Here is a 26,209-nt window from a genome sequence, read left to right as displayed (position 1 = left end):
CTGTACAAAAATTGATTGGCTATATGTTCCTTAGAAGAAATATCTTCCCTCTGACAAAAATTAATGATTTTTTTTTCAACCTTATTTATCCTTAAAGTTTAAGTTATATGCAGACTTAGCATACTAGCAGATTTTTACAGCAAAATAAAATTCTAAAAAAATACAGCACATATTGCTTTAAGATTCAATTACAATGTCCTGAATTTACCTCACATCATTTATACTTTTTCAGTATTACTTTGCATTAAATGTTGTATCAAATTCAGATGATATACATTAGAATTTACGAATACTATTTTGAATGTTTGCACTTCCAAGTAGGTTACTCACAATTTGTGTAAGATAACACAATGACATTCTGTATTTAAATTGTTTCACTATTTTAAGGATAGTTTCCACTATACATGCATGTATATCCAAAAAACTTTTATTTAGAGTTGTCCTGGCATTTATACAACAAACTATACTATTTATAGTTACTGTACTAGATACTGTGGTTTCATTAATATTCAAGGGTATCAATTTTCGTGGATAAAGTAAAAATCACAGTTTCAAGGATATGTAAATTCGTGACCAATTACCCCATCAATACAGAATGTTAATAGAAATTGCATTTCAATAAACATTTAATTTCATGGATTAACTTAAAAACGAAATCCACGAAAATTGGTATTCAACGAATATTGATGAAACCACAGTACTAGTAACTAAAAAACGCTAAAATAGATCTTGTTCAGAACTATGATAAAGCCACGCTTAGGTAAAATTTTTAATATATTTAAAAGCAATACAATGGTTTAAAAATTAATACTTTTAAATATTATTAATACCGGTGGAATTTTGTATAAAAAAAAATAAAGGGTGTGTTTTACAAAAATAAACTTCAGACAAAGTCGTAATCTCTTTCTCATAGAATGTTTTCCTTAGCATAGTTTAATCAACAAATTCTATATATTTAAGGATTATATATTATTGTATTAGTTTCAACAAATATAAATTCTAAATTGTATCTAAAAAGGTTATTAATTAACTATAACTTGTGGTTTTTAAAACTTTAATTACTTATCAATCCCAGTGTTTGACACTAAAGCAAAATGTCTTATCCCTAGTCAACACTGCAGACATAACTTGGTAAGCATGCCTTTCAAAGATATTATCAACACCTCATGCTGACAATTAATAAGATTAAGAAAGCATCATTTTTACACAGATAAATTATACGCGATGCCTTAAAGATAATGTCTAGTATACAGAAAGCCGGTGGGACCCTAGGTATGGTACAAACTGGAATGTCACATGATGCAGTTGGCAGATTAATGGGCAAGCCAAAAGGTGTTATTTCGTCGGTTGTATCAAATATTTCAGGGAACAAATCAGTCCAGAAAAGAACTGAAGGTGGAAGACCATGCTTTATGACAACCTGAGAGGATCGCTACTTATACTGCAAGCAAAGCAAAATTAATAAGATACTTTTGCAACACACGTGGATTAAACATTTTTAAACAAACTTGCAGATATGAGCTTCTTGAAGTTAACTGGAGAGCAAGATAGTCACTGAGCCGTACGCCTAATCTCGACTGCTGACCACGAAGTAAGGGTGCTGCAGTTTGCAAGAGGTCTTGTTATTTTGCAGCTCTGTTGTTTAAGACATGTACTTTTTACAGACGAAACATGATTTATTGTAGATTTAAATGATGTAAAGTGTCGAGTATGATGGAGAGAGGAACAAGCGTTTCAGTGACTGTGGCTTACCATGATAATCACTTCTAACCTGATTTTCACAGATATAGGGCTTGTCGTTATCGTATATTGAAGGCCAGTTGAATAGATTCGCTCCTTTTTATCTATACTATTTTAGATCGCGTGATAAATTCCATGTTTATTTCCCTCTGTTAGTTCGAGTGTTAACCCCACAAACCACTTACTTTTATTGATGTCGCGAATACATACAATTTGTAAGACCTTCAACAATTGCAGGTAAAGTATCACATTATCATATATTTCATATATATTAACTTATAATGAATAATCCTACTTTCGTTTTCTATTTTGAACTGTCCAAAATAGCCCATTGGTCAAGTTTTAGTGCATATAATGTATTACATCAATCATTTTGATTTGCTTAACTTGTTTCATCTAAAGAGGTAATTATATCATGAAACAGACCATAAACCTATTGAATATTATGTTTAGAATTCAAAACAGATCTTTAAAGGAATATGTCTGGCAATAATATGGACGTTCGACAAACTGATCTCCAAAATCACGGAAGCAATGGTATCTATCTATCTATCTATCTATCTATCTATCTATCTATCTATCTATCTATCTATCTGTCTGTCTGTCTGTCTGTCTGTCTGTCTGTCTGTCCCGAAGAAAATAATGTACACATTAATTTGATTTTAAAAAACGAGAATGGTGTGCAGTGAATATTTATACTCTTCATTCTGCAGTGATGAGTTCAGTCTAGTTTTAAATCATTAATGGACAATAAAACTTAAAGTGTATCAAAATGTTTTGTCATTTTTGACGAAACTTTTCATCACTGAATGCAATAATAATTTGCGTAGAGTAGCGATATTTTGTATTTGATTTAAATATCAATGTTGTCTCTATCATTAAAACCTTTACATGTGTATACATTTTTTGTGTATGTGCAATGTAATAGTCTGGGAAACTCTTAAACATCTTCAAGATGATCTTTAGAAAGGACTACAGTGTATCTATAATAAGGGCCTAAAATGGTCCCCTAAAATGAACATCATCATTTAACTGTTATTCTTTGTTTTCTTTGTACATGTATACATGTGATGTTTTTACATATTGTTCATTTTGATTGAATTGCCCACAGTTTAGAAATATGACATCGTAAAGACGACCTTTTCCCGCCATTTTTGCATTTTTAGCATAAAACAGCTTGTTTTTAAGCAGTTTTTCTTTCACAAAACATAAAGCGCATGCTTGAACAAACAAAATATTTTAATCAGAGATGTATATAGCCAAGACTAATAAGTGACAAAAAAATGTTCCTTGTTCAAGCATGCGCTCTATATTTCCCATTCGTAAAAGGATAAAAAAAAATGTCAATTTTTAACTTATTTTGACTAAATTATAGAAATAATATCACTTCTGACGTCATATACTGCCAATGAGTGCAAATAAATAAATAAATAGGTGAAAAATATATTTTATATCAACTACTCTAAAAAATAACAAAACATTTTATTATACCCAAAACAAAAAATGGCAAATTATGGGGGCCTTTGACTCATATCATATATATAGTTCTTTGACTCACTTGAATATTGTCATGACTAACTTTTTCTCTTTCAGTACAATTTGTGTTTAGGACAAGCGAAAAACATGAGAGCAAAGAATTTCAAATCACGTTCTACAAATTCCAAAAATTAACTTTCCTGGTGACGTCGATAAAACCTAAATATCATTTGGATCAAATACTCGGACAGTTATATACGGGTGTAGTCCTTAGAAATTACACTCCTTGTCTTGTTATTGAATTCGTCTCCGAATACCACGAGCATGACTTTCGAGATTGGGTTGAAAGCTGTTTAAACTGGACGGAACACTGTGTTAGGGACCTAGAATTACTGTATGTAAAAGGAGCAGATAGTGAAATAAATCACATTGAGAACGCAGCAGTGGTATCCAAACTGATAGGAGAAAACTCCGTACGGGTATTCAGGATGAAAGATAGTGATGGTGTTTTTCTTCTAGGTAGTGTGGATTGTATGGTTTATTTGATACTAGAACTACAAAAGAACTTTCAAAACATCAGTTTTTGGGACCCGGAAACCGGAGTGGAGGTTAAACAATATGTTATTCCTATAAATACAATGTATGATCGTTTAAACGCGATATTCAAATGTACTGAGCAGTTGGTGACGTCATTTCCGTATTCAAAATTACGGTGCATGGGAAGTGAAACCGGGCATGCAATTGTGATGCTGGGAAGCCATAGCGACATCAGATCAGGGATTGACTTCTTCAACAGTTTAGCCTGGTTGGGAGGAGCTCCGTTGAGATATTGCCCATGGTTTGAAGGCTTCGAATTCTTTTTGGCCAGAGAACACGTTCAGTCGTTTATTGATGGTATGATCACCACACAAGACGGTACCTGGGTAATTGACAGTCAGTCAAAACTTGTGATATTTGGGAAAACGGAAGAAGATGTCAACGCCGTACTAAATACTTTAAGTAGATCTATTAGAAGGGTAGACTTTTGTATTGCAGACACACAGGATATGGCGAAAAATGCGAACGAATTGGCAATAGAGGCTTGGAAACTTGAAAACAAATATAATGGAAAATGTCATTTGTGTATAAGTTCTGGTTTCCTAATGGCAACTATTTTATTTACCACTGATCTTGAAAGTGAACAACAATTGAAAATGCTCATTCAAAATTTTGAAATACAATCAGTCAAAAAACTGTGTTTGCCAAGAAGTGAGAAACAACTGATGTGGATTCAGATGTTTTATTCGGTTGACCTCACAGCACAAGCTCAGAGACTTGGTGTTAATTTAAACATTTTAAAAGACAATCATGTCATTGAACTAGAGGGGAAATATACAGCCGTAGGAGATATGGCGGGGTTTATAGACTCAATTTGTATAGAGGAACGACACATACTGCTGCCACTTGAAGTCCTGCCTGTGCAACCGGCGGATTTCTTTAGTGGATATCGCTGTTGCTTTGAATACGCCAAGCCCGAGAAGTCTAAATTTTGGATAAAGGGGAAGATAGGAATTGTTGCTAGCTGTTGTCAGTCGGGGTTCGAGCACATGTATTCCCACCTCAAAGCAAAGCTGGTGCAAGGGGAACGCAGAGGTACATGTACATCAGTTTCAAGTAAAATTTGTTTTTCTTTCTAAAATTTGGTTTTCTTGTTTAGCGGGATATATATATAAATAAATAATATTTATCAATTATTTTTCTGTTGAAATAAACTAAATTATACGATACACAATAACACGCAATATCTGTCAAAACAATGAAATTCGCGTTTTACCGAAAATCTGTGCTTCTAAGCAAAGTGATGCAACGTTTGTAAATGCTAATGGAATTATTATTTGATAATCATACACAGTGTAAAATTGTCCTAAAAACATGTTTGCATCAAAACGTGTATATGTATACCTTTAGATCAAGAAATCAAGTGGGTTGGTGAGAGCAGTGTTTTGGTAAATTATCCAATCTTGGACGCTGGAGACAAAGGAAATGTCCCTCTTCCAGACGGGGGCTTAAAGTCATTATTTCAGGCTGTTAAAGACAGGAAGAAAATGTCGGTAGCTATCGACATACAAGACTTGTTACCTGAACAGGTGCATACTTTCACGAAGAGTATCCAGAACCAGATTCCGGGATTACCGGACGGTCTGATTATCGTGTTGCATCTCCTTGATGGAGCCATGTTTCAGGTCGCTACCGAGTGTTTGCAAAATCACAAGACCAGTCTTACAGACGGAAAGGCGAATGGTTAGTCCCTTTACAGCAATGCCGTTCTTGTACTAACAATAACTAGAGCAGGGTTTAAGTTTTTACGCTTAATTCATTGAAATTTTAAATACATATTAAGCATCTTTGCTAGCCAAAGGTTTCTGATCCACATCGCTCCTCAAAATCCTTGGCTAGCTAAGATGAATAAAATCCAAACAAACAATTAATTAAAACATTGCACACATATTTTTTGCTTTATTTCTCAAATATATCAAGTATACTAAAATGAAATGTTTGAATTTAACTATGGAGGATACATGTAGTTACATATCCTTTTAAGTAAACTTACATTCTTTTTTGTAGACCAGATTGATGTTGGATAAAATATTAGCTAGATAAGAACTTTATTACATGATAATAATAATTAAAACTCGCTTATAAAAAGATAATTGACATTTTAAATAATGTATTTTAATAGGCCTCCAAAGAAAAACAATTGATCTACAAGTTATCACAGGAAAAATAGCTGAACTCCCCAACGAGGCAAATACTTTTCTTATTTTCAATAAGATTTTATGATACAATATGAGTTACATGAATTTACATTCAATGTTTTGTTTTAACGCATACCTCCTTGTTTTCACAGGTTGATGTTATTGTAAATACAACATCTCCAGATCTGGATATAACCAAAGGGGCAGTTTGTAAATCCATTTTAGAGGCCGCTGGAGATAGTCTCAAAGCTGAGTTAGATAAACTTCCTGTTATTAATACCAATGGTGGTAAAGTTATGAGGGTCAAGTACGGAGAAATTAAGGAGACCACGGGATATCGTTTAAAGTGTACAAGTATTTTCCATGGTTCTCTTTATAAATGGGACGGGGAAGGAAAGGCAGCCTTTGATGTGAGTATGAACATTTTATATGCACTGAAGTTAACAACAATATGTTTCAGGTACAACATATTTAAGGACGCAAGTTCTTAATTATATGCAAAAAGGACAGACTGTTTGTAGACGCAAATGAGGCCTTTTAGAATACTTACAAATCAAAAGCTTCATACTTTAAGAAAAAAGTGTATCAAAATAGTTTTCAAGAAACTCCAATGAAAGGTTTTTCAATCTTCTTTTGATTTACTAGTAAGATAACTTTAAGTTTTAATACTTTACACTTAAAGTATCGTTCAATTCACATTGCTTCCTATCAACCCACTGCATGTGCAGATTTTTTTTAAGATAAACATTAAATAATTAAAATGTCATTAAGATCTAAGATATATTTTTAAAAATTAGCATTATATTTATTATTATTATGTTTTGTGCGTTTTAGGTTCTCAGAAGATTTGTGGAAAATTGCCTCTCTTTGGCAGACGACAGGAAGTTTAAAACGTTGGCTTTTCCCGCCATTGGAACGGGGCGATTACAGATTCCTCCGGATGTCGTAGCGACGTGTGTGCAGGAGGTGGTCGAGGAATATTCCTTGTCTCACCCTCAGACCTCTGTAGAGCAGCTCATTTTCGTGATTCATGAGGCAGATACCAAAAATTTTAAGGTAAACTTATATTTTCTCATAGTTATTAAACATTCATTGAGTCAAAGAATTATTTGAATATAATTTTTTGAACTCTATCAATAGTTAATCATGTTTAGCGTTTGACGAAAATCTTATTCGTAAACTTTCTTTTTTATGACTTCTGGTCCAGTTGCTACAAGATTTTCCTCAAATATTTTTTTTCTGAAGCAACGACTTTAATGTTATGGTTATAATAATTTTTTACTGATTTATAATTATAGGTCACTCCCAATTATAGGTTCAAGATAATACATATTCAAAAGAGGGAGGAGTAGCATTCTTTTTGTCGGTCTGTCAGTAGATATTTTAAACCCCCCCCCCTTTTATTTTTTATTTTAGGTTTTTAAGACTATTTTGGAAAAGAGAACAGAAGTTGTAAACACGGTGTCTCCAATGTTGTACAAGTTGACTGTATTTGGAGAGGTACGCAACATCGACGCTTCGATGACGTCACTTACGGAGTTGTTTCAAAAACATATCATCACCATTTCCAAGGTAACACGGTTTCCAAAATAGTTTAACGCTCCGGGGTTGACACATCGTAAAACATCTCAGTCAGTATATAGACTACTTTTACCTTAATATGCATAGTGATAATTGATGATGAATTTGTCAGCTTCGATAGGTGAGAAGATAAATAAAAGGTTTCATTTTTAGACAACCCAAGCTGTTAATGAAACGCGAGATGCTACAAAAACTACATATCAAAAAGAAAATACGAAAACAGAAATTAATCCAGATAAACCAACGAAAGGCAAGCATCTGTCTCTATCTCTTCTTCTAACTCGCCTTTGTTCGCTTTCGATACATCACTCGCTATATATGTATTTTCCGTTTCCAATGACTTTATATGACAACTCAGTCCTTCATTATTACAAAGAATTGATTTATTCGCGTTGCTAACAATTTGGTAAGAGTGCACATACTCCTTAAGGTTGTAAAAAATATTTTTATGCTTGTTTTCAGCCAGAGTTAAGGAAAATTCATCAGAAAACACATCCAAAGTTTCGACCCCATATGTGCTTTCAGGAAAAGAGTAAGTTTTGTGCTCCTGTTGAAGCAAAAGATGTAGCATTTTCAATAAAAAATTTCAATTTATGTAACTTTTTTGTACTATTTAACCCTCAGTTCCCTATCACGCCCATGATAATGAATTATTTGTACTTCATATTGCGATTAATACCAGAACATGTATATTCTTAAGGAAATTATTTGTTTTTGTTTATTTGTTTGAATTATCAGATGAAAATACATATTAAGTAAATCTATGTTTTGTCTCGGATAGAAAAAGGAATATCCAAGGTGCTTTATGTACATATTTATGGAAAAAAAACTACGGTTATATTATTTGACATGCAGTTCCATATTATCTTTACGGTGATCTAAAAAGCTATAGCTTATACCAGTAACGTCAAAGAGAATCAAACATTATTATATAGGTAGAGTTTGCCATATATGGTGGCCATATATGATGGTCATATTGAGTGCTTTGTTTTAGTAAATGAATATTAAATCACAAATGACTGAAACGAAAACTGAGTCAAGATAGCCCCAATGTAGGCATCAACAATTGTGTTTTGTACTGACATCCGCAATTTTCACTTTAGGAACCAGTCAGTTCCGGATAACAACGACGAAAAATGTCTTCTGCTGCAGAGTAAAAACAACATAGCCTTATATGAAAAGACGCTTGGTCCGTTTCTAAAGGACGTTGAATGCGAGAGCGTTGTTTGTCCATTCTTAAACAAATGCCAAGCTTTGGTGATATTCAAAACCATCAAAGGTAACCTTGAACACAGAAAATAATGATATGTAGGCCTATATATATTTACTTGATTTATGCCCCGATATAGCTGCCATTAGGAATATCTCCTGTTTTGATGTTTTAAGAGTTATATTGTTTCATTGGCGTGTGTAAACGTATACTATGATATTTTTAAAAAATCTTATTTATTCAGATGCCGACAAATTCTTGGGTAACGAACATTTTGTTGCACAAAAACTTCCAAAACAGGTAAGAAAAATGCAATATTGGCATATCATCAAAACTTCAATGTTCTCTTAAGGATTTGGGTTGAGTGCTAAGTTGAGCAATTTAAAAATGTTGGTGACGGCGGGTCTGAAATCCAATGAACCCTCATTTTCTGTATATCACAGGCAGTGATTACAAATTCGAATTAGTGCTGATTTTCTGTATATATTCTACAGGAGGTGAAAGACACGAAAGCGAAGCTGGGTCCCAAAGTAATCAGTGTATTAGAGACACGGAAAATGTCCAGTCAGGAGTTTTACCGGAGGACAGGGGGAACTCTTTGTATCCAGACGTGGACAGTCACGGGCAATCTGCTGGTGTTACAGCACGTGCAGAAGTTCTTGAAAGATCTCGTGGAGGAATTCGAGAGACCGGAAATCTCCAAGACCTGGACGCCGAATGCAGAAAACTTCTTAACGGGGGTGTTTTATATATAAACTTTACAGGCTTTGCCCACAACATTCATAATCCTTTGCTGGCCATTTGATAAGGGTTTTTTTTTGTTCATATACCATTATTGCATGGTTTTTATTTTTGGTTTGCAATGTGTTTGTCTTAATTAAGTATCTTGCTGCATCTTATTAAAATTCTGAATTCCATTACTTTGATTTTTTAAAGAAACGCTGGTCCCAATACCGTACTGCTTTGTCAATTCGCCAGTCTCGTTAATACACAGGAATTATTGTATCAAGTTTGCTTTTATTTAACGTTTGCAACAAGAACGTTTTCATGCATGTCCCCCTTCAGATATTCAGAAGTAATATTAATTAAACCGATATGCATATATAAAAGTGTCCCCAGATATTTGGTAAGTTGTACATTGAAGTGATTTAAAATCACCTTTATGATGTTCAACAAATTGCAATCAACATTGATTTTCGGCCATCTAACAGCAATGGATAATTATACAAATATTGAGATTTCTGATTATTCTGAATAATTCTGCTTGTCAACTTGCCACAAGTTTCATATGTGGTACTTTGTGCTACAAGGCAAATAAAATTGTTCATCATTTAACACTGTATAAAAGTGATTATGTAAAAGCAAGGATGTTCAATGTAAAACTATACTGTGCATGTTTTCTGTGTAATTATTCAGAAAAATAAAACAACAGCTTGCATCATTGACAAAGTATATTATATCAACATACAGTCAAAATAAATACAATCATAAATGTTATATAATAACTTAACATTTTACATTCTGCAATCAATGTTTATAGTGTGTTATTTGTTTATAAACAAATCATAAATATGAAGCAACACCAAACACATGTGTACATACAATGTACTTTATAAGGAAATGATTTGATATGATTTTTTTTCTGTTTACAAGTCGCCATGGTTACTGATATTTTGTAATTTAAAATTATTCAATAAAATAACTCTCATAACGGTACATGTATAAATTCATCATTTACTCTGTTTTACTTGTTTTGATAAGTACCTAGCTTGATATATACATGAATGACATTGACGCAAGAATGACATTGACACATGAATGACATAAACACATGAATGACATTGATGCAAGAATGACATTGACACATGAATGACATTGACACATGAATGACATAAACACATGAATGACATTGATGCAAGAATGACATTGACACATGAATGACATTGACACATGAATGACATTGACACATGAATGACATTTCTGACATATACAGGGATTTATCCAGCCCACAGATTCTTACACTACATGTACATGTATCCCACAAAACACCATGTCTTAGCTATCACACAACAGGAACATCAGAGTTTCCAGTCAGAATCCTGTAAAGTCTAGAACTAGTCCACAATATTCGGTGTTGAGCACTACACTGCATGTGAAAACTACACCAGTACAGTATTTGGAACTGTTACTTGTATCTAGCACACTCCCCCTGGAATTTGGTTTGGTTCCATTACTTCTCATCCCCTCTGCTGATTGTCCTGGGTCATCTGTTCTTGGTTTTACCCTGGAGTTCTAACTGAAGCTTCCTGTTCTCTTGGGAGAGTCGAGCTATTTCACCTCCCAATGTGTCCAAACTCTCCTGGAAATGTAAAAATAAAATCTGCTATGAATCAAAAAAATAAATTTTACCAAAAACATTATACCCTTCCTATAACAGTTCTGAAAATATTGATAACTGAATATGTGCTAGCTAGCTGATAAAAATTACTAGAAAATCAATGCAAGTTTTTCTATATATTTTTTTATTTGACAAAGTAAGTTAAATGCATATAAACAAGACTACTGACCTTGATAGTGTGTTTTATTACTGACCTTCTAAATGATATTTTAATACTGACCTAAGAATGATATTTTCTCTTCTGACCTTAAGAATATTTTTACTACTGACCTTGAGAATGATATTTTTGTACTGACCTTAATGCTCATATTTCCATTACTGACCTTGATAGTGATATTTTTACTACCACCTTTTTCTACTACTGACCTTGAGTAATAATTTTAATACCACCTTTTTCTACTACTGACCTTGAGAGTGATATTCTTGAGGAGGGTGTCCTCCAGAACAGCCTGTAGCTTGTGATTGATCTCCAGGGACAGGTCCAGGGTCATTGCACTGTCTGTCTGATGGGAGCTATACAGAGATCCCATGATGCTGTGCTTCCTCGATAACTCCATCTACAAGTAGATACAAGCCATACATCATTAGGGTTTATATGGCTACTTGTCTTGTAGAACTACATCTACACAGTGATGGGTCAATTGTAAATCAATTTTGCTATAAATTCTAAACAAATAGATGTGCATCCAAATCATCCTAACAGTTATAACTTTTAACCTTGGCAACTTCATTAACAGACAAAATAGATTGGAACAATTATTCCTATCTATTCTCAACAACTTAATATAAAATTATATACCACATCAATATAAAATAGACATTCTTACTACTCTATTTCCTTGACAACTCACTCTATGAATATATTCAAAGTCAAGAGCCATATCTGGTCATTTTGGAAATAACATGACAATTATATCAAAATTTACCCCATATACCCTAGTCTTTACTTCAATCACTATGAAATTCCAATTGCCATGGAATGCACTGTGCAGTTGCATTGAGTGATTGTTGACTTACTTACTTTTTCTTTTTCTCAAGCAATCATGTCTAACAAATGCAGTTGCATACAAAACAATATTACACACACATTACAGTCAAGGCAAATAAAAAATGAATTCTAAAATTCAGTTCACCAGAATGGCATTTAATCTATCTGCCGTTTTTAACACCGTGGTTTTAAAGGATTTGCGTTTATAGTGTAGCTTTTCTACCAGTGTCAGTATTCACCCTCAGATAAAATCTATATTCCTAGTTGAAGCAACCAAAATGTGAAGATGCTGCAATACAAAAGACTGCAACAAAAACCTCATCATTAGAGAATTCGCTCTGTAAACAAATAAACAAAACAGAGAAGATGCCCTTTCAATAGAATCTAAAATTAAAATACTATCAAACACTAATATGCACAATTTTTTTTTAAAAGCAGTCTATGATGCAAGAGAAAAAACATATATTTTTTTTTATCAATTGTAACAGTTATATTTTCATATTAATTATTAAAAAGAACCATACAGTAAGACTTGAGCCTTCAAACTTAGACAAAGATGACCTATACAATTACAATTACTACACATATATAAAGAAGTATTATTGACAATGTAAGAATTGCGAGAGACAGTGCAAGAATATGAAGTGCCATCCACTTATATGTAAATATGCACAAGTTTTTCTGACCAAAATTTAGAAAATACTAACAGAAGTATTTCACGAAAACAAAATAGCTTTTGCTGCAAGTGACGAGTTGTTTTTGCATTGTTATATACACACTTAGTTTCAATGCATCTACATTTTGTATCAGAAACAGTGATTTAATTGTACAGCGGGTTCCCATTCTCCACTCTGGTCCATAATTCTGCAAAGCAAACCTATCGACCATCTGTTTATAAATTTTAAATTACGTTCATGCATATTCATGGTAGACAATTATCCAATGAAACACCAGATAAAGGAGAATATCCAAACACCATTTTGAGCACAGACAAATCGGGAAAAGACATGTAATGAGATGGAAAGCATACCTGCGATAACTTCCTTTGGTCCAGCTACAGAGAAAATCAACATACAAAAGCTACAGGCCAATGAAATTACAGGTTACAAAATGAGTGAAGAAAAATCGTTTAGCCAATGAGATCAAAGGTTTCATAAGCTGCTGAAAAACCAACAGCCAAGGAGATCACATGTATCAAGCCATGCAAATGTAAACTTCAGCTCAAAGACTGTGGCCAATAGGGTAACAAAGCTATCAGATATATTATAATTCTGGATCCAAGTATTCCAAAATGTCAAAGTCTTGAAGAAATACAAGTAAATTTTCCTCTCAGCATGCAATATAAAATCGTTTAGTTAGAATGTCACAGAGATAAAGGGAATCAGCTGGAGGGTTGATAACATGATTTATTGAATTCAATGATATCTTACTTTATTCAGGTCAGATCTTTCCAGCGTCATTGTTCCAGATTCTTCTCGAAGTGCATAGTTCTGAATTATTCTATAGAAAAACAGAGAAAATGGAGTCATTAATGTATTTACCTATGATAGTGTAGGGAAAATACTGAAACATTAAAGGAATCAACAGGTACTTATGATCATCCACTGCACAGATGTGAAGGATTCTTTTCAGAAATAGAGACAATGAAATCATAAATAACAAAAACATGGACAAGTACTACAAATTGTCTCAGTAAAGTTAGAACAGTGACTTACTTGTTCTTCTTCTGTATTTCATCCACCAGCTGCTGAATGTGCTCCTGCATGAACTCGATCTTCTCGTTGCGCCTGGCGAGCCCGCGCTGCAGCTTGACGATCCGTTCTATCAGCATCTGACTGTTGGGCTCCACCTGTTCCGTGATCACTCGGTGCTCATGGACAGGTTCTGGATTGCTGGAGTATTTGTTGGTATAGCCGTGGGACTGAGCGGAGCTGTTCTCAGACATTCCCATTGTGTTCAGGGAATTACTGGAGCTGGTCCGAGATCCCATACTCGTCGAGTCTTTCTGTGTATCTCCATTTGTTTCCAAGTTCTCTAGTTTTTTCTTGGCTTGCTGCAGTTGTCTTGTTATGTCCTATATATTAAACTTACCTTTATTATTGAATTTCAAATTCATATATTGCAAACACAACTTAGATGCCATATTTTAAATTAGTCTAAGGTCTTTTCTTTATCTGGCAATGCAATTCATTTCATCAGTCTACATCCTTTACATGAATTAATCATTCAATTAAGAATGTAAAGGTCAGTAAAATTATTGAAGGGCCAGTAAATTTAAAATGTTTTCAAGATGATCGAATTAACTGTATGCAAAAAAAAAAAATGAAAATCAGACCTTGACATTATTAACATGTTTCCTCTTCAGTGTCCTGATTTCATCTTTTCCATCCTCGACTTTTGCTGACAATTCTTCCACTGATAAAACAAAACACAGTGAAGACCTCAGTATGAGTATATAAACAGAACGATACACCATGTATCATCCATCCTCTAGTTTTTGTCTTTAAAACAAGCATGTCCATCCACCAAAGGCAACAATCTTCACAAATCAAGAATTCAAATAATGGTCATAATTGAAGGCATAAACACATCCTGAACCCTTAATTTTAATTCCTTCCCATTTTAACAAGCCTAGAATGTCTTCATTATTAACATTACAAAAGAGGCCTTCTTTACTTTTCTACAGTCTTACAAAGATGGTTATTTACATGAGAGGGAAATATACACTTGGTCTAGTTAGGCTGAAAACCACGTAATACCCCAGCACGTAAGGTACAAAAAATTAAAACTTAAAAGTGGTAAATCATGCATGAGCGTATTTAATACCCACACATGTGGTTTGACCATACAAAAGGTGAACTTTTACAGTAAACACAGAATCAGAGAATTCCACTCATGTGGGTTATAACCGAGTGACAAGTACCTGCTTTTGATTTTTCCTCTAGTTTCTCTCTCAGTGTTGTGGTTTCTTCTTGTCGCATGGATTCCTCCTTCTTCAATCTCCCAGACTGCAGAAAATACGGGCGGAATCAGAATATCATTTAATGCCAAACTGTTTACATGTCTATCTAATATCATTTCTTAAACAGTGAATCATATTCAAAATGGTATATCGCAAATTGAAAAAATCAATGTATTATCAAGTGGTAAATATAAGGGAAAATAACATTGTCCCAACTGAAACACTTGTCTTTCCTAACTTACAACATCTCTAAAGTCAATTTCCAAAGTCTGCACATCTACTGTGAGCTTCTCGATTTCCTCTGCTTGTGACATTGTCTGAAATGAGGATTACCTGATTATTTACTAACTAGTAAAGATATCTTAAACATACAACAAGCAGCCTATAGTTTTGCACTTCCATAATTTTCTGCACACTTTGACAGCTTAGATGATAACAAAACTCAATGAAATCAAATTAGTGAAAATTTTATTTTTACATTGTACTTTATTTTAGAAAAATCTAATGAAAAGTAAACACATTATACATGGCTAACAGGGTATAGAGAAAGTAACCACTAAGTTTCAATAATAAAGACCTTATTATGGAGTATGGAGTTCTCCGACTGTAACTCGGCATTTTTGGCGCTGAGTTTATTGGTCAGGTCGAGTTTGTCAGCCTCGCGCTTGCGACAAGCCTCCATGTCAATCTGTAAATCCTTGTTACTGATCTTCAGCTCCGAGATCTCCGCGTCCAGGGATTTGATCGTGTTCTGAGCTCTGAAACAATCAATCAATAAGACACATAAATATGTGACTAGATAACATGTTATTTTTGTAAAGCTAACGTTTAAAAGAAAGATTAAAACTACCGTGACTAAGAAAGTGCATTATAACTGAACACTGCATTAACCTGATTTAAATCTATATTTTATTGAAATATTGAAACGCACGCATCAAGTAAAACTCTAACTTCTAACATAAAATTCAAAGACCTTCTGACTTTTAAAAACTCAATATTTTTAATCCCTGATATCTAACAAAATCTAAGTTTTACTTAAGTCTGACTTGGCATGGCTTTTGCCATTCTTATTGACTTGCTTTTTTGAATTTTGGCTTTCCTTGCATTATTGATGTCTGGCTTGCCTTTTCAATTCTAACATGTCCTTTGAAGTCTGATTTGTCTAGCTCTTTAAGTCTGACCTTCCTTGCTTTTTAAATATGACTTTACTTTTAAAGTCTGACTTGCTCTTAAAAGTCTAACAAGTTGCCTTTTGAAGTCTGACTTGACTTGCCAATTGATATCTGACTTGACTTGCCAATTGATATCTGACTTGACTTGTCTTTCGTGTTCTAACTTGCCTTTTGAAGTCTGACTTGACTTGCCTTTTGAAGTCTGACTTGCCTTTTGAAGTCTGACTTGACTTGCCTTTTGAAGTCTAACTTGACTTTTAAAGTCTGCCTTGACTTGCCTTTTGAAGTCTGACTTGACTTGCACGAGTTCCTCCACCCTGTCCTGGAGCTCTTTGTTTTCCCTCTTCTGTTTCTGCAGCATCTCGCGGTACTTGGTCATGGTCTGCTCGTTTTGGTCGCGCTGCGACTCCAGACCCTGACATTTCTTCTTCAGAGATTCCATCTCCTTTATTGCCTCCTTTTGTGTGGTCCTCAGACTGTCCAGTTCTCTAACTGTGGCAGCATAGCGCTACAAAACAGAATTTGAAATAGTGAACTTAAAAGGGCAGCATACCACAACAAAGTATCTATGAATATAAAAAAATGTATCATCAACTTTAAAATTATTTTTATTTCAAATAGTCTAACATTTGTGTAAATGAAACAAACTTTCCTGACACATTTTAAATCATTAACAATAGAATGTTATCAGTTGTTCTCTGTTATATTTCATTTCGCTTCTAAACATTTGACAGAGTTACCTCCTCTTGACTAGTTTTCTCCTGTTGCTGCAGTAGGAACTCTGACTCCTTGATCTTTAATTTACTGTCCAGCTTATTAGATTTGATTTCTTCTGATTCCTGGAAATCAAACAATCAATCGATGAATTAATGAAGAGAAATTTTTAGTTCCCTATATCAAGCTTGTTGGATTTGATTCTATCCTATTCCTAAAAAAATCAATCTATAACTCAATATTATAGAAATCGTTTATCAAATGAATTAATGAACATGGATAATCAGCCTTTCGTTCAGCTTGCTGAATTTGATTTGGAATAAAATTGATCATGAAACTAATAAACCCAAGATAATTTACCCCTCAATAATAATTGGACTTTGATGCAATTAGTTGTGTGATGTAATTAGTTGTGTGATGTAATTAGTTGTGTGGTGTAATCAGTTGTGTGATGTAATTAGTTGTGTGATGTAATTAGTTGTGTGATGTAATTAGTTGTGTGATGTAATTAGTTGTGTGATGTAATTCACTAATTAGATGTGTGATGTTATTAGTTGTGTGATGTAATTAGTTATGTGATGTAATCAGTTGTGTGATGTAATTAGTTGTGTGATGTAATCAGTTGTGTGATGTAATTAGTTGTGTGATGTAATTAGTTGTGTGATGTAATTCACTAATTAGTTGTGTGATGTAATTAGTTGTGTGATGTAATTCACTAATTAGTTGTGTGATGTTATTAGTTGTGTGATGTAATTAGTTGTGTGATGTAATTAGTTGTGTGATGTAATTCACTAATTAGTTGTGTGATGTAATTAGTTGTGTGATGTAATCAGTTGTGTGATGTAATTAGTTGTGTGATGTAATCAGTTGTGTGATGTAATTAGTTGTGTGATGTAATTAGTTGTGTGATTTAATTAGTTGTGTGATGTAATTCACTAATTAGTTGTGTGATGTAATTAGTTGTGTGATGTAATTAGTTGTGTGATGTAATCAGTTGTGTGATGTAATCAGTTGTGTGATGTAATCAGTTGTGTGATGTAATTAGTTGTGTGATGTAATTAGTTGTGTGATGTAATCAGCTGTGTGATGTAATTAGTTGTGTGATGTAATCAGTTGTGTGTACCTGGTAGGTTTTGATGATGGCCTGACAGTCTCGCCTGATCTGTTCCGTCTCGTCTTTTGCGTCCTTTAGCTTGGATCTCGTCTTCAACAAATCATCTTTTGTTTCCTTTAAAGAAACATACCATTATTGTATTAAATTAATACTTTTCATTGCAACAAAATCATTTACACATTAATACTATTAATGTGTAAATGATTTTGTTGCAATGAAAAGTTGCATACTATAAATGTATTATTTTCAGCTTGTATGATATTTACCTAAACTTACCAGTTGGTAGAATTTTTATCTGGAGTGTATTAGCATGTATCTATCATATATATTATGCTATGGTATCTGTGCGAATTCAAGACAGGGCGAAGCTGTTTGCAAGTGTAGGCGGGCGAGAAAAAAAAACATGGGGTGAAAATAGCCCTGTATGCAGTATTTACCTTATGGGCATCTAGCTCAGCTTTCAGCTTGTTTTGAGCCCATTTTATCCTGACCTCTGATGAAGAAATCAACTCCCTCTGTTTCTCCACTTCTTTTGTTAAATTCTGAATCTCAGCTGCCTAGAGAGAAGACAAAATTTCAAAACAATGAACTACAAGCAAGAATATGTGCATGTACTCCAGAAATGATTTTTTTTAATGCTGTGTAAAAATCAACATTTTAAACTTGCATCTCAGAGAGTAATCTCAAATTTCATTATTTTATAGGCTGATATATCATCAACTAGACAAGTATACTGTATTCAATTTATTAATAAATAAACATTTGAACAAATCTAACATTTTATATGACACCTGTACTATAATAGTGAACTTGTTCATGTTATCAAAAATGGCAACTAGGGAGAAAATATTAGATTTCATTTTTTTAGCAGGGTGAATTATTATCAAAAGGATACATTTTATTAAACATTGGGACAAATTTATCATTTTTACCTTTGCCTCCAGATCAGCCAGCATCTGTCGCTTCTCTCCCTTGATGTCGGTGACCCTCTGGGTTAAGCCGTCTTTCTCCTTGTTGAGGTCACGAACTTTGGCCTCCAGCCTCTCTATGGATTTCTGACCTTCGATGAACTTTTTCTCGGCCTGAGCATACTTTACAACCATGGAGTCCTTCTCTTTGCTGGCCTCATCATACATTTTGGTAACCTATCCGTCAAATCGTTAAGATAGTTAATTACAGTGAATAAATCTTTCCATATTTAATAAAGCAAAGAGAAACATCCAATTAAAAAGTTATCAAATTGCACTCAAACATGCATATTTTTATCCAAGCCCCCCCCCCCATAAGTAGAAGCAAGAATATTTTTTACAGGGCCCGTCAAACATTAAGTCGAGTAAGCTTATTTTATTGCAGGGCCCGTCAAACATTAGTATGAGTAAGCTTATTTTTTACAGGGTCTGTCAAACATTAGTGCAAGTAAGCTTATTTTTTTTACAGGGCCCGTTAAACATTAGTACGAGTAAGCTTATTTTTTTTACAGGGCCCGTTAAACATTGGTACGAGTAAGCTTATTTTTTTTACAGGGCCCGTTAAACATTAGTACGAGTAAGCTTATTTTTTTTTACAGGGCCCGTTAAACATTAGTACGAGTAAGCTAATTTTTTTTTACAGGGCCCGTTAAACATTAGTACGAGTAAGCTTATTTTTTTTTACAGGGCCCGTTAAACATTAGGATGAGTGATCTTATTTTATTGCAGGGCCTGTCAAACACTTGTATGAGTAAGCTTATTTTATTGCAGGGCCTGTCAAACACTAGTATGAGTAAGCTTATTTTATTGCAGGACCTGTCAAACACTAGTACTTGAGTGTGTACCTGATCTACTCTGACTTTGAGCTCGTTCTGGAGCGTGGCTACCGTTCTCCGTGCGGCCGCATCATGACTGGACAGCTTGTCTTTCAGGGTCCTGATCTCATTGGTCTGCTGGGCTATAGTGTACTCTAACTGAAAATTAATCAAAACAAAATACAATGATAAATTCTGACTTTTAACATAATTAAGAATTACCAAGGTTCTGAGAATTAGATATTAATATTACCGGTAAATAGTTTTCACACATTTTTTTTTTTTTAAGGAAATGGTACATGACATTGTATGATCTGCCAAAGTGGGACGCTAATAGATATAAAGTGTAAAAACAACTACCAAACAACCCCCACCACACCCCCTACCTCAAAAATCTACACAAACATCAACAAATACTAATAAAACCCAATAGTTTCTATCAGAAATATGAAGTACTTGTACCATATAACCTAAGTTCTGTTTTATTAAGTAGATTGATCTTTCATGATTAAAATTAAAATATTTGTAAAGAGATAACTGATCAACATGATTAATGTTGTATAAAGACAAATGACCAACATGGCCAGTGTAGTATAGAGATCACTAATCAACATGATCACTGTTGTATATAGATCATTGACCAACATGATCAGTGTTGTATAGAGATCATTGATCAACATGATCATTGTTGTATAGAAATCATTGATCAACATGATCATTGTTGTATAGAGATCATTGATCAACATGATCAGTGTTGTATACAGATCATTGATCAACATGGCCAGTGTTGTATAGAGATCATTGATCACATGATCAGTGTTGTATAGAGATCATTGATCAACATGATCATTGTTGTATAGAGATCATTGATCAACATAATCAGTGTTGTATAGAGATCATTGATCAACATGATCAGTGTTGTATAGAGATCATTGATCAACATGATCAGTGTTGTAAAGAGATCATTGATCAACATGATCAGTGTTGTATAGAAATCATTGATCATTATGATTAGTGTTGTATAGAGATAATGGATCAACATAATCAGTGTTGTACCTCTTTGATCTGTGGCAGGTAAAGGTCATCCTGGGACTTGAGCTGTCTGACCTCCCTTAGGTAACTGTCCCGCTCCCGCAAGATCCGCTCCGTGTATGCCTCCTGATCCTCTGCCCTGATTGTCAGTCTAAAAGTAGAAAAAGAAAGGTAAAACAATAAGATCCTCCCCCATGAATGTTAATCTAAAATTAGACACACAGGTAACGCAAATTTCAATAGGAAGCAGGCTTATTGTGGCTTGTATAACTCTGTGTAACTAACACCGATGCTGTGTGTTTGGGACAGGCCACATAACACAGAAATCACGTCCTGTCTTAAGATGGAGCGATAACTGATAAAATGCAGTAAACTTTATTGTATTTACTTGTGATAACAAGGTTCGTGTTTTTGTGTGTTATCTGTTTGTCTGACTTTGTCATGTTAACAATTCAAGCATATGTTCTGACAACACAAGGAGCCACTCTGAGGTTTGAGGATTTATAAAAAAGTTGTCAATTACCACGACTGTTTGTCTACACCTGTACATCAATCTATTCCGTTGACATGACTTGTGGTTTTTATTTTATTAGTTTCAGAATTTTGCCCCAAAAGTGCTATATTTTAAAAAATCAAACTGGCCAGTGAGTGATATGAATATAAAATTCATTGCACATCATATTACAGACCTATTAATTATTAAGTTTTTTGTTGAAGACCAAATTTTAAAATGTGTTATAACCTTTAAATTTGTTCAGTAATAAATACATGATATACATCATGTACTACATTATCATTATTATGTACATGATGTACATATATATATATGAGTAAAATGGTAATATAAAATAAACACATTCAATATAAATATACTAGTAAGCTAAAATATATAATACCAGTATATTTAAATCACTCAAGTCCCATCCTTCACTTTATGAGTTATATATGTAATTTCTTATTACTTTTTTTGCCAGTCTGTGCATTCAAAACTGAAATCAATAAAATTTACAGACATCATTTAAAAATGTTCTGTGGCCATATCCTTCAAACATTTATTTGGGAGAAAGACGTTTAACAGTAAAATTAAGCGAATGGGCACTGACAATTGAGTAATAAATTGACAATACATTTGATGAACAAATGAATTATAACTTTTATCAGAGGAACATTTACAGTTTTACACAATAAGCCATGAAAATAGACTGGGATAGACAGAATGTGATAGTAATTAAGTGCACCCTCCCCAGACATCGCTGATATGAGTCATGACCATAACTTTGTTAGTACTTGGTCCACAATAGTAAGATTGAGTGTGTCAAATGAGCAACAGCTGATGAAAACAATGAATACCACAAGTACGACAGCACACTCAGACAAGTGTGTTAAAAAAGGATCTATTATAGACCATATCCAACTAATGCTCAGCTGTCTCTCATAATAACCTTTCAATGTTAAATATCCGATCTATAAACAGTGGATTTGTGCTTCAATTGACAGCATGCTAATCTATGGCCAAGTGCTTGACAAATAATTTAATGTACATAATAATTATGATAATCAAACCTAAAATATCTTAACATATACTTCATGTAATAGTGCAGGTTATGTTCATGGGTACTGAAATTTTTTTTTACGTATCGTGTGTATAATTTAAAAGTTGTTAATTGGATAATTCTAAACAGGGAAAAACATTTAAAACAACAACATTGAATACACAATACATATTACTGCACATCACCCTACAAAATAATATAAATCTTTCATAAAAAATAACCCAATTACCTATCAATTTCTGAATCTTTCTCTGCTATCTTAGCTCTGGAATGTTTCAGCTGCATTTGTAAATCTTGGATTTCCTGCAAAACTTTACCATCAATCCCATTGGGCGGTTTGAATTTGACCTCAGGGTCATGCATACTATGATTGTTCTGATTGGCCCTTGAACCATTGGTCAATTCTGATTCCAGTTCAGACAAAAGGTCATCGTCAGACTCCACAGATGAGATTTTGTTTTCACTGAAGTTGTTAGTCACTGGGGCTAAATCTCCATTCATAGAGCCGCTACAACTCACTGCTAATGTCTCTTGTGATGAACACGATGTGGTTTCCACACTTCTAACCTGACTATACGAATCTGAACTTGATTCACAGACCGGTTGCGTCTGGCTCTCATCAGAAGAAGAAGAATGAGGAGGAGGGGGGTTAAGAACAACACAAATAGTTTCCTCCTCTTCTGCCACCTCTTCATTTCCTTCTTCCCTTTCCTCCTCTTCTCCTCTTCCTTGCTGATGAGTCTCGTTACTGTCTAATCTGTCCACATGCTCGCTGCGTACACCGTGACTCGGAGAAGCATCGGTCTCCTGATCACACTCGGGCTCACACGACTCGATGCTTCCTGTTGGAGAGAGCACCTGCAGGTGGGGCTTGTCTTCAGCCGTCCACACTTGACAACTGAGTTCGTCCTCCGGAATGATCACATGGTTTTCCACAACCTCTGAATTTTCACGACTGAGATTCTCTAACAAGTGGTTACATTCTCTTGATCTGGCGTCAGAATCAGCATCCCTATCAGATATCACAGATGTGCTTTCTTCACATTGACTTTCAGATTCCTGAATATCAGCCGATCTACTATCACTATGTTCTAATCCCTGCGAATATGCACTGTCATGCTCACATAGAACCTCTTCACCGTTTCTTATGCCAACACTTTCATTACTACAGGCCTCTCTTACCAGGAATGTGTCTGCTTCGGCCTCCTCCTGTCCCAAACTCTGACTCAGCTGTTCATCCCTCCCTCCGCTTATCTGTCCCTCCCTAATAACCCCGACACCTGGTTCTCTCTCGTCCTCTGTCTTCTCATCCCCATCCTGATTTAAAACACATTCATCAATTCTCGGCTCATTTTCCCTCACCACACTCTCCTCACTGAATTCATTTACATCAGGGTCATTGTCTCTAGGCGCAATTTCTCCACTGCCTTCGTAAGCGTTGATCTCTCCTTCTGTTCTATCATCCAAATTTTCTTCAACTGATTCGCTCTCATTCACAGCAGCACTTTCTGATTCTGGATCTGGGTTTTCTGTAATAATGGCATCCTCATCTGGATATAGGCCAGACATTGCCTATTTCAGAAGGACCTAAATATAACAATATTGTTTCAATTCATCATAGTTATCATAATTTTGTTACTCGTCATTCTAATCACGTTTAATTATTTCTTCATTATTACCCCAAGAATAGAATTGTAAATACATTAAATAGAAAAAGGAAGAGTTACTTTATCCGATAATGAATTAGAATGTTAATCATCTTTTACAAGGTACATTCTTTAGGCTAATTGCAGTGTATCTCTTTGGAAATAAATTTGACAATTATGATTGTGAAAAATCAATACTGTTTCATTTTTCTATTTACAGAGTTATCATCGGGTCACATGTGGCTCAGCGTGTATATGGACACATTTTCTTCATTTCAAATAAAAAAGTACCTTAACAAATTTTAGTCAACAAAAGACAGAAGCCCGTTTGTCAACATAACATCTCTTTCCTGATGACATTCGGAACTCCGAACTCGAACTCCTGCCAACAAAACAAAATGGAGGAGGTCACATGACCTCAGAACTTGGGTTTGTTCATCATCAAAATAAATAATTAAAACTATTAGATGTATCTAAACCTGTCTTATCAAGATAAAGTAATCGTTGTTTTATCAATTAAATAAACAAAGAAGGTATATACAAAGTGAAAGCAGAAAGAAGTGTGATCTCAATCTCAAAAAGTTTTAAGCGTCTGATTAACGTAGATGTTCCATATTCCCGTGTGTGCAGATGCTGACCATGCTTACTACTCAAGGAAGATGACGAGAAATTACTAAGTTTTGCAGACGTAAGTATTGATGCACCATTCTTTATTGGCAGTGGTTTTTAAAAAACAGCACTTTTCAGAAATATTGGATGTTGCCCCGGAAGAACTGTTAACTCTTACAGTTAAAAAAGTTGAAAAGGCTTGGTGAAGTTTGGCGGGAAAGGCTGAGCACATGCTGCAAGTTTCGAAGTTTTTTTTTAAATTTTACATATTTGCACTGTTATAATATACAAAATCTTGTATAAATGATTTTGCAACTCTGTGCAGGCATAACTGAATAGCTGTAATAACTGATTTTTTTAAAACTTTCTGATTTTTCATGATCAGGCCCAGCCCAATCTCTTAATAAATAGCTTTATAGCTTCATAAGGCTATATAGCTTAATAGAGTTATTCAGAATCGCTTAATAACCTTAAAAGATATTTATATGCAGTTGTATTTGAAATGTTATTTTTCAAAAATATGCAAAAAAATCGCAAGTTGATTACCTCTTAAAGTGATTTTACTATTGAACGAAACAACAACACAAATCACTTAGGTAAAAACGTATATTAACAACTAAGAACAAAGAAGATAAAAGCTGACAAACAACAAGAACACAAGAAAGACAACGTGCAACTGGCCTCAGCCTGGCGAATGGAACGACACTGCTAAGATACCCCGGATCCCGAACCCGATCCCAATTAACATTTAAATTTACCCCCGAAATACACTACACTCTTATATTTATGGTCGAATGTCCTAAAATCAGCAGGCTTCAAATTTCGATGGTGTTCATCTGTTGTTTACATCTTGTTTGCTCTTGCAAGGGCAAGCAATTTTGTATGCATATGATACTATGGTAGATTAGCTATCAACTGGTGTAGTATTTATTAAAATGCACGTCAAACAAGAAAAAAATTAATTTATGAATTTTTCCCTACAAAAAACAGCAAATTTTGTTAATCCATCTCTACTCTGAATTTAAATCACCACAATGCGAAAATAAAAACCTTATGACAAACCCTGAGATGTGACATCTGCAAGGACTGAATATCCATGACTGAAAAACAAGTAATGTTGTGGAGGTAAATGTAACTGACAAGGCGATTTAGGCAATTGTTGAATTTATGATCCAGTAATGGCTGCACCAGTTAAAATGTAGATGAATTTATTCTTTGTATATTGAAGTACTAAATGTTTAAAGTTTAATCAGCTCATATTAAAAAATCTAGCTATGATTGATTCTCATGATAAACATTTTAGATTTCAAAATTATTGCTCATTTTTTTCAACGTAAAGAAGACCTATAGATTAGGACTGTCGAAATATGGGCACACAAGGATATACCATGGACTATTAAAAAACAACCCCAATTAATATAGCTTTTTCTAGCTATATAGATAAATAAAGTGATTGTGCTGGACCTTATGATTTTAAAACTCAAAATGAGTTACAG

General features: G+C 34.1%; 3 protein-coding genes across 9 annotated transcripts in view; 2 read left to right on the top strand and 1 right to left on the bottom strand.

The window, feature by feature from the left end:
• The first annotated feature begins 1,238 nt into the window (after positions 1 to 1,238).
• On the top strand, positions 1,239 to 9,497 carry LOC128180570 (uncharacterized). The gene is made up of 12 exons (XM_052848689.1): positions 1,239 to 1,272; positions 3,334 to 4,848; positions 5,164 to 5,496; positions 5,936 to 6,000; positions 6,104 to 6,361; positions 6,786 to 7,007; positions 7,368 to 7,523; positions 7,686 to 7,782; positions 7,995 to 8,064; positions 8,636 to 8,811; positions 8,987 to 9,042; positions 9,237 to 9,497. Exons 1-12 carry the CDS (start codon positions 1,239 to 1,241, stop codon positions 9,495 to 9,497), a joined length of 3,243 nt encoding a protein of 1,080 aa, XP_052704649.1.
• Positions 9,498 to 10,179: 682 nt separating this feature from the next.
• LOC128182511 (coiled-coil domain-containing protein 186-like) lies at positions 10,180 to 24,541 on the bottom strand. Of its 3 annotated transcripts, none has more exons than XM_052851159.1 (18): positions 24,396 to 24,541; positions 22,688 to 24,045; positions 20,930 to 21,056; positions 19,904 to 20,032; positions 19,023 to 19,235; positions 18,528 to 18,647; positions 18,100 to 18,204; positions 17,003 to 17,101; positions 16,541 to 16,770; positions 15,668 to 15,848; positions 15,333 to 15,407; positions 15,052 to 15,136; positions 14,464 to 14,543; positions 13,844 to 14,202; positions 13,559 to 13,628; positions 13,159 to 13,182; positions 11,548 to 11,697; positions 10,180 to 11,101 (listed from the first exon to the last, which is right to left on the bottom strand). In XM_052851159.1, exons 2-18 carry the CDS (start codon positions 24,025 to 24,027, stop codon positions 11,006 to 11,008), a joined length of 3,483 nt encoding a protein of 1,160 aa, XP_052707119.1. In that variant the 5' UTR covers positions 24,028 to 24,045; positions 24,396 to 24,541; the 3' UTR covers positions 10,180 to 11,005. The 3 variants fall into 3 exon arrangements, with proteins under 3 accessions (XP_052707119.1, XP_052707120.1, XP_052707121.1); XM_052851160.1 differs by having other exon boundaries at positions 24,323 to 24,449; XM_052851161.1 differs by lacking the exon at positions 13,159 to 13,182 and having other exon boundaries at positions 24,396 to 24,540.
• A 111-nt stretch (positions 24,542 to 24,652) lies between these two features.
• The window catches only part of LOC128182510 (uncharacterized), a 27,259-nt gene continuing 25,702 nt past the window's right edge, over positions 24,653 to 26,209 (top strand). For all 5 annotated transcript variants that reach the window (XM_052851158.1, XM_052851156.1, XM_052851157.1 and 2 more), the window contains exon 1: positions 24,653 to 24,792. The gene's annotated coding sequence lies outside the window, so the exon portion shown is untranslated. The remainder of the gene's footprint in view (positions 24,793 to 26,209) is intronic.

Source organism: Crassostrea angulata, chromosome 4, assembly GCF_025612915.1.
Source record: "Crassostrea angulata isolate pt1a10 chromosome 4, ASM2561291v2, whole genome shotgun sequence".
Lineage (NCBI taxonomy): Eukaryota > Metazoa > Mollusca > Bivalvia > Ostreida > Ostreidae > Magallana > Magallana angulata.
Note: the sequence above shows the minus strand (reverse complement) of the source record. Positions and strands in the feature narration are given on the sequence as shown.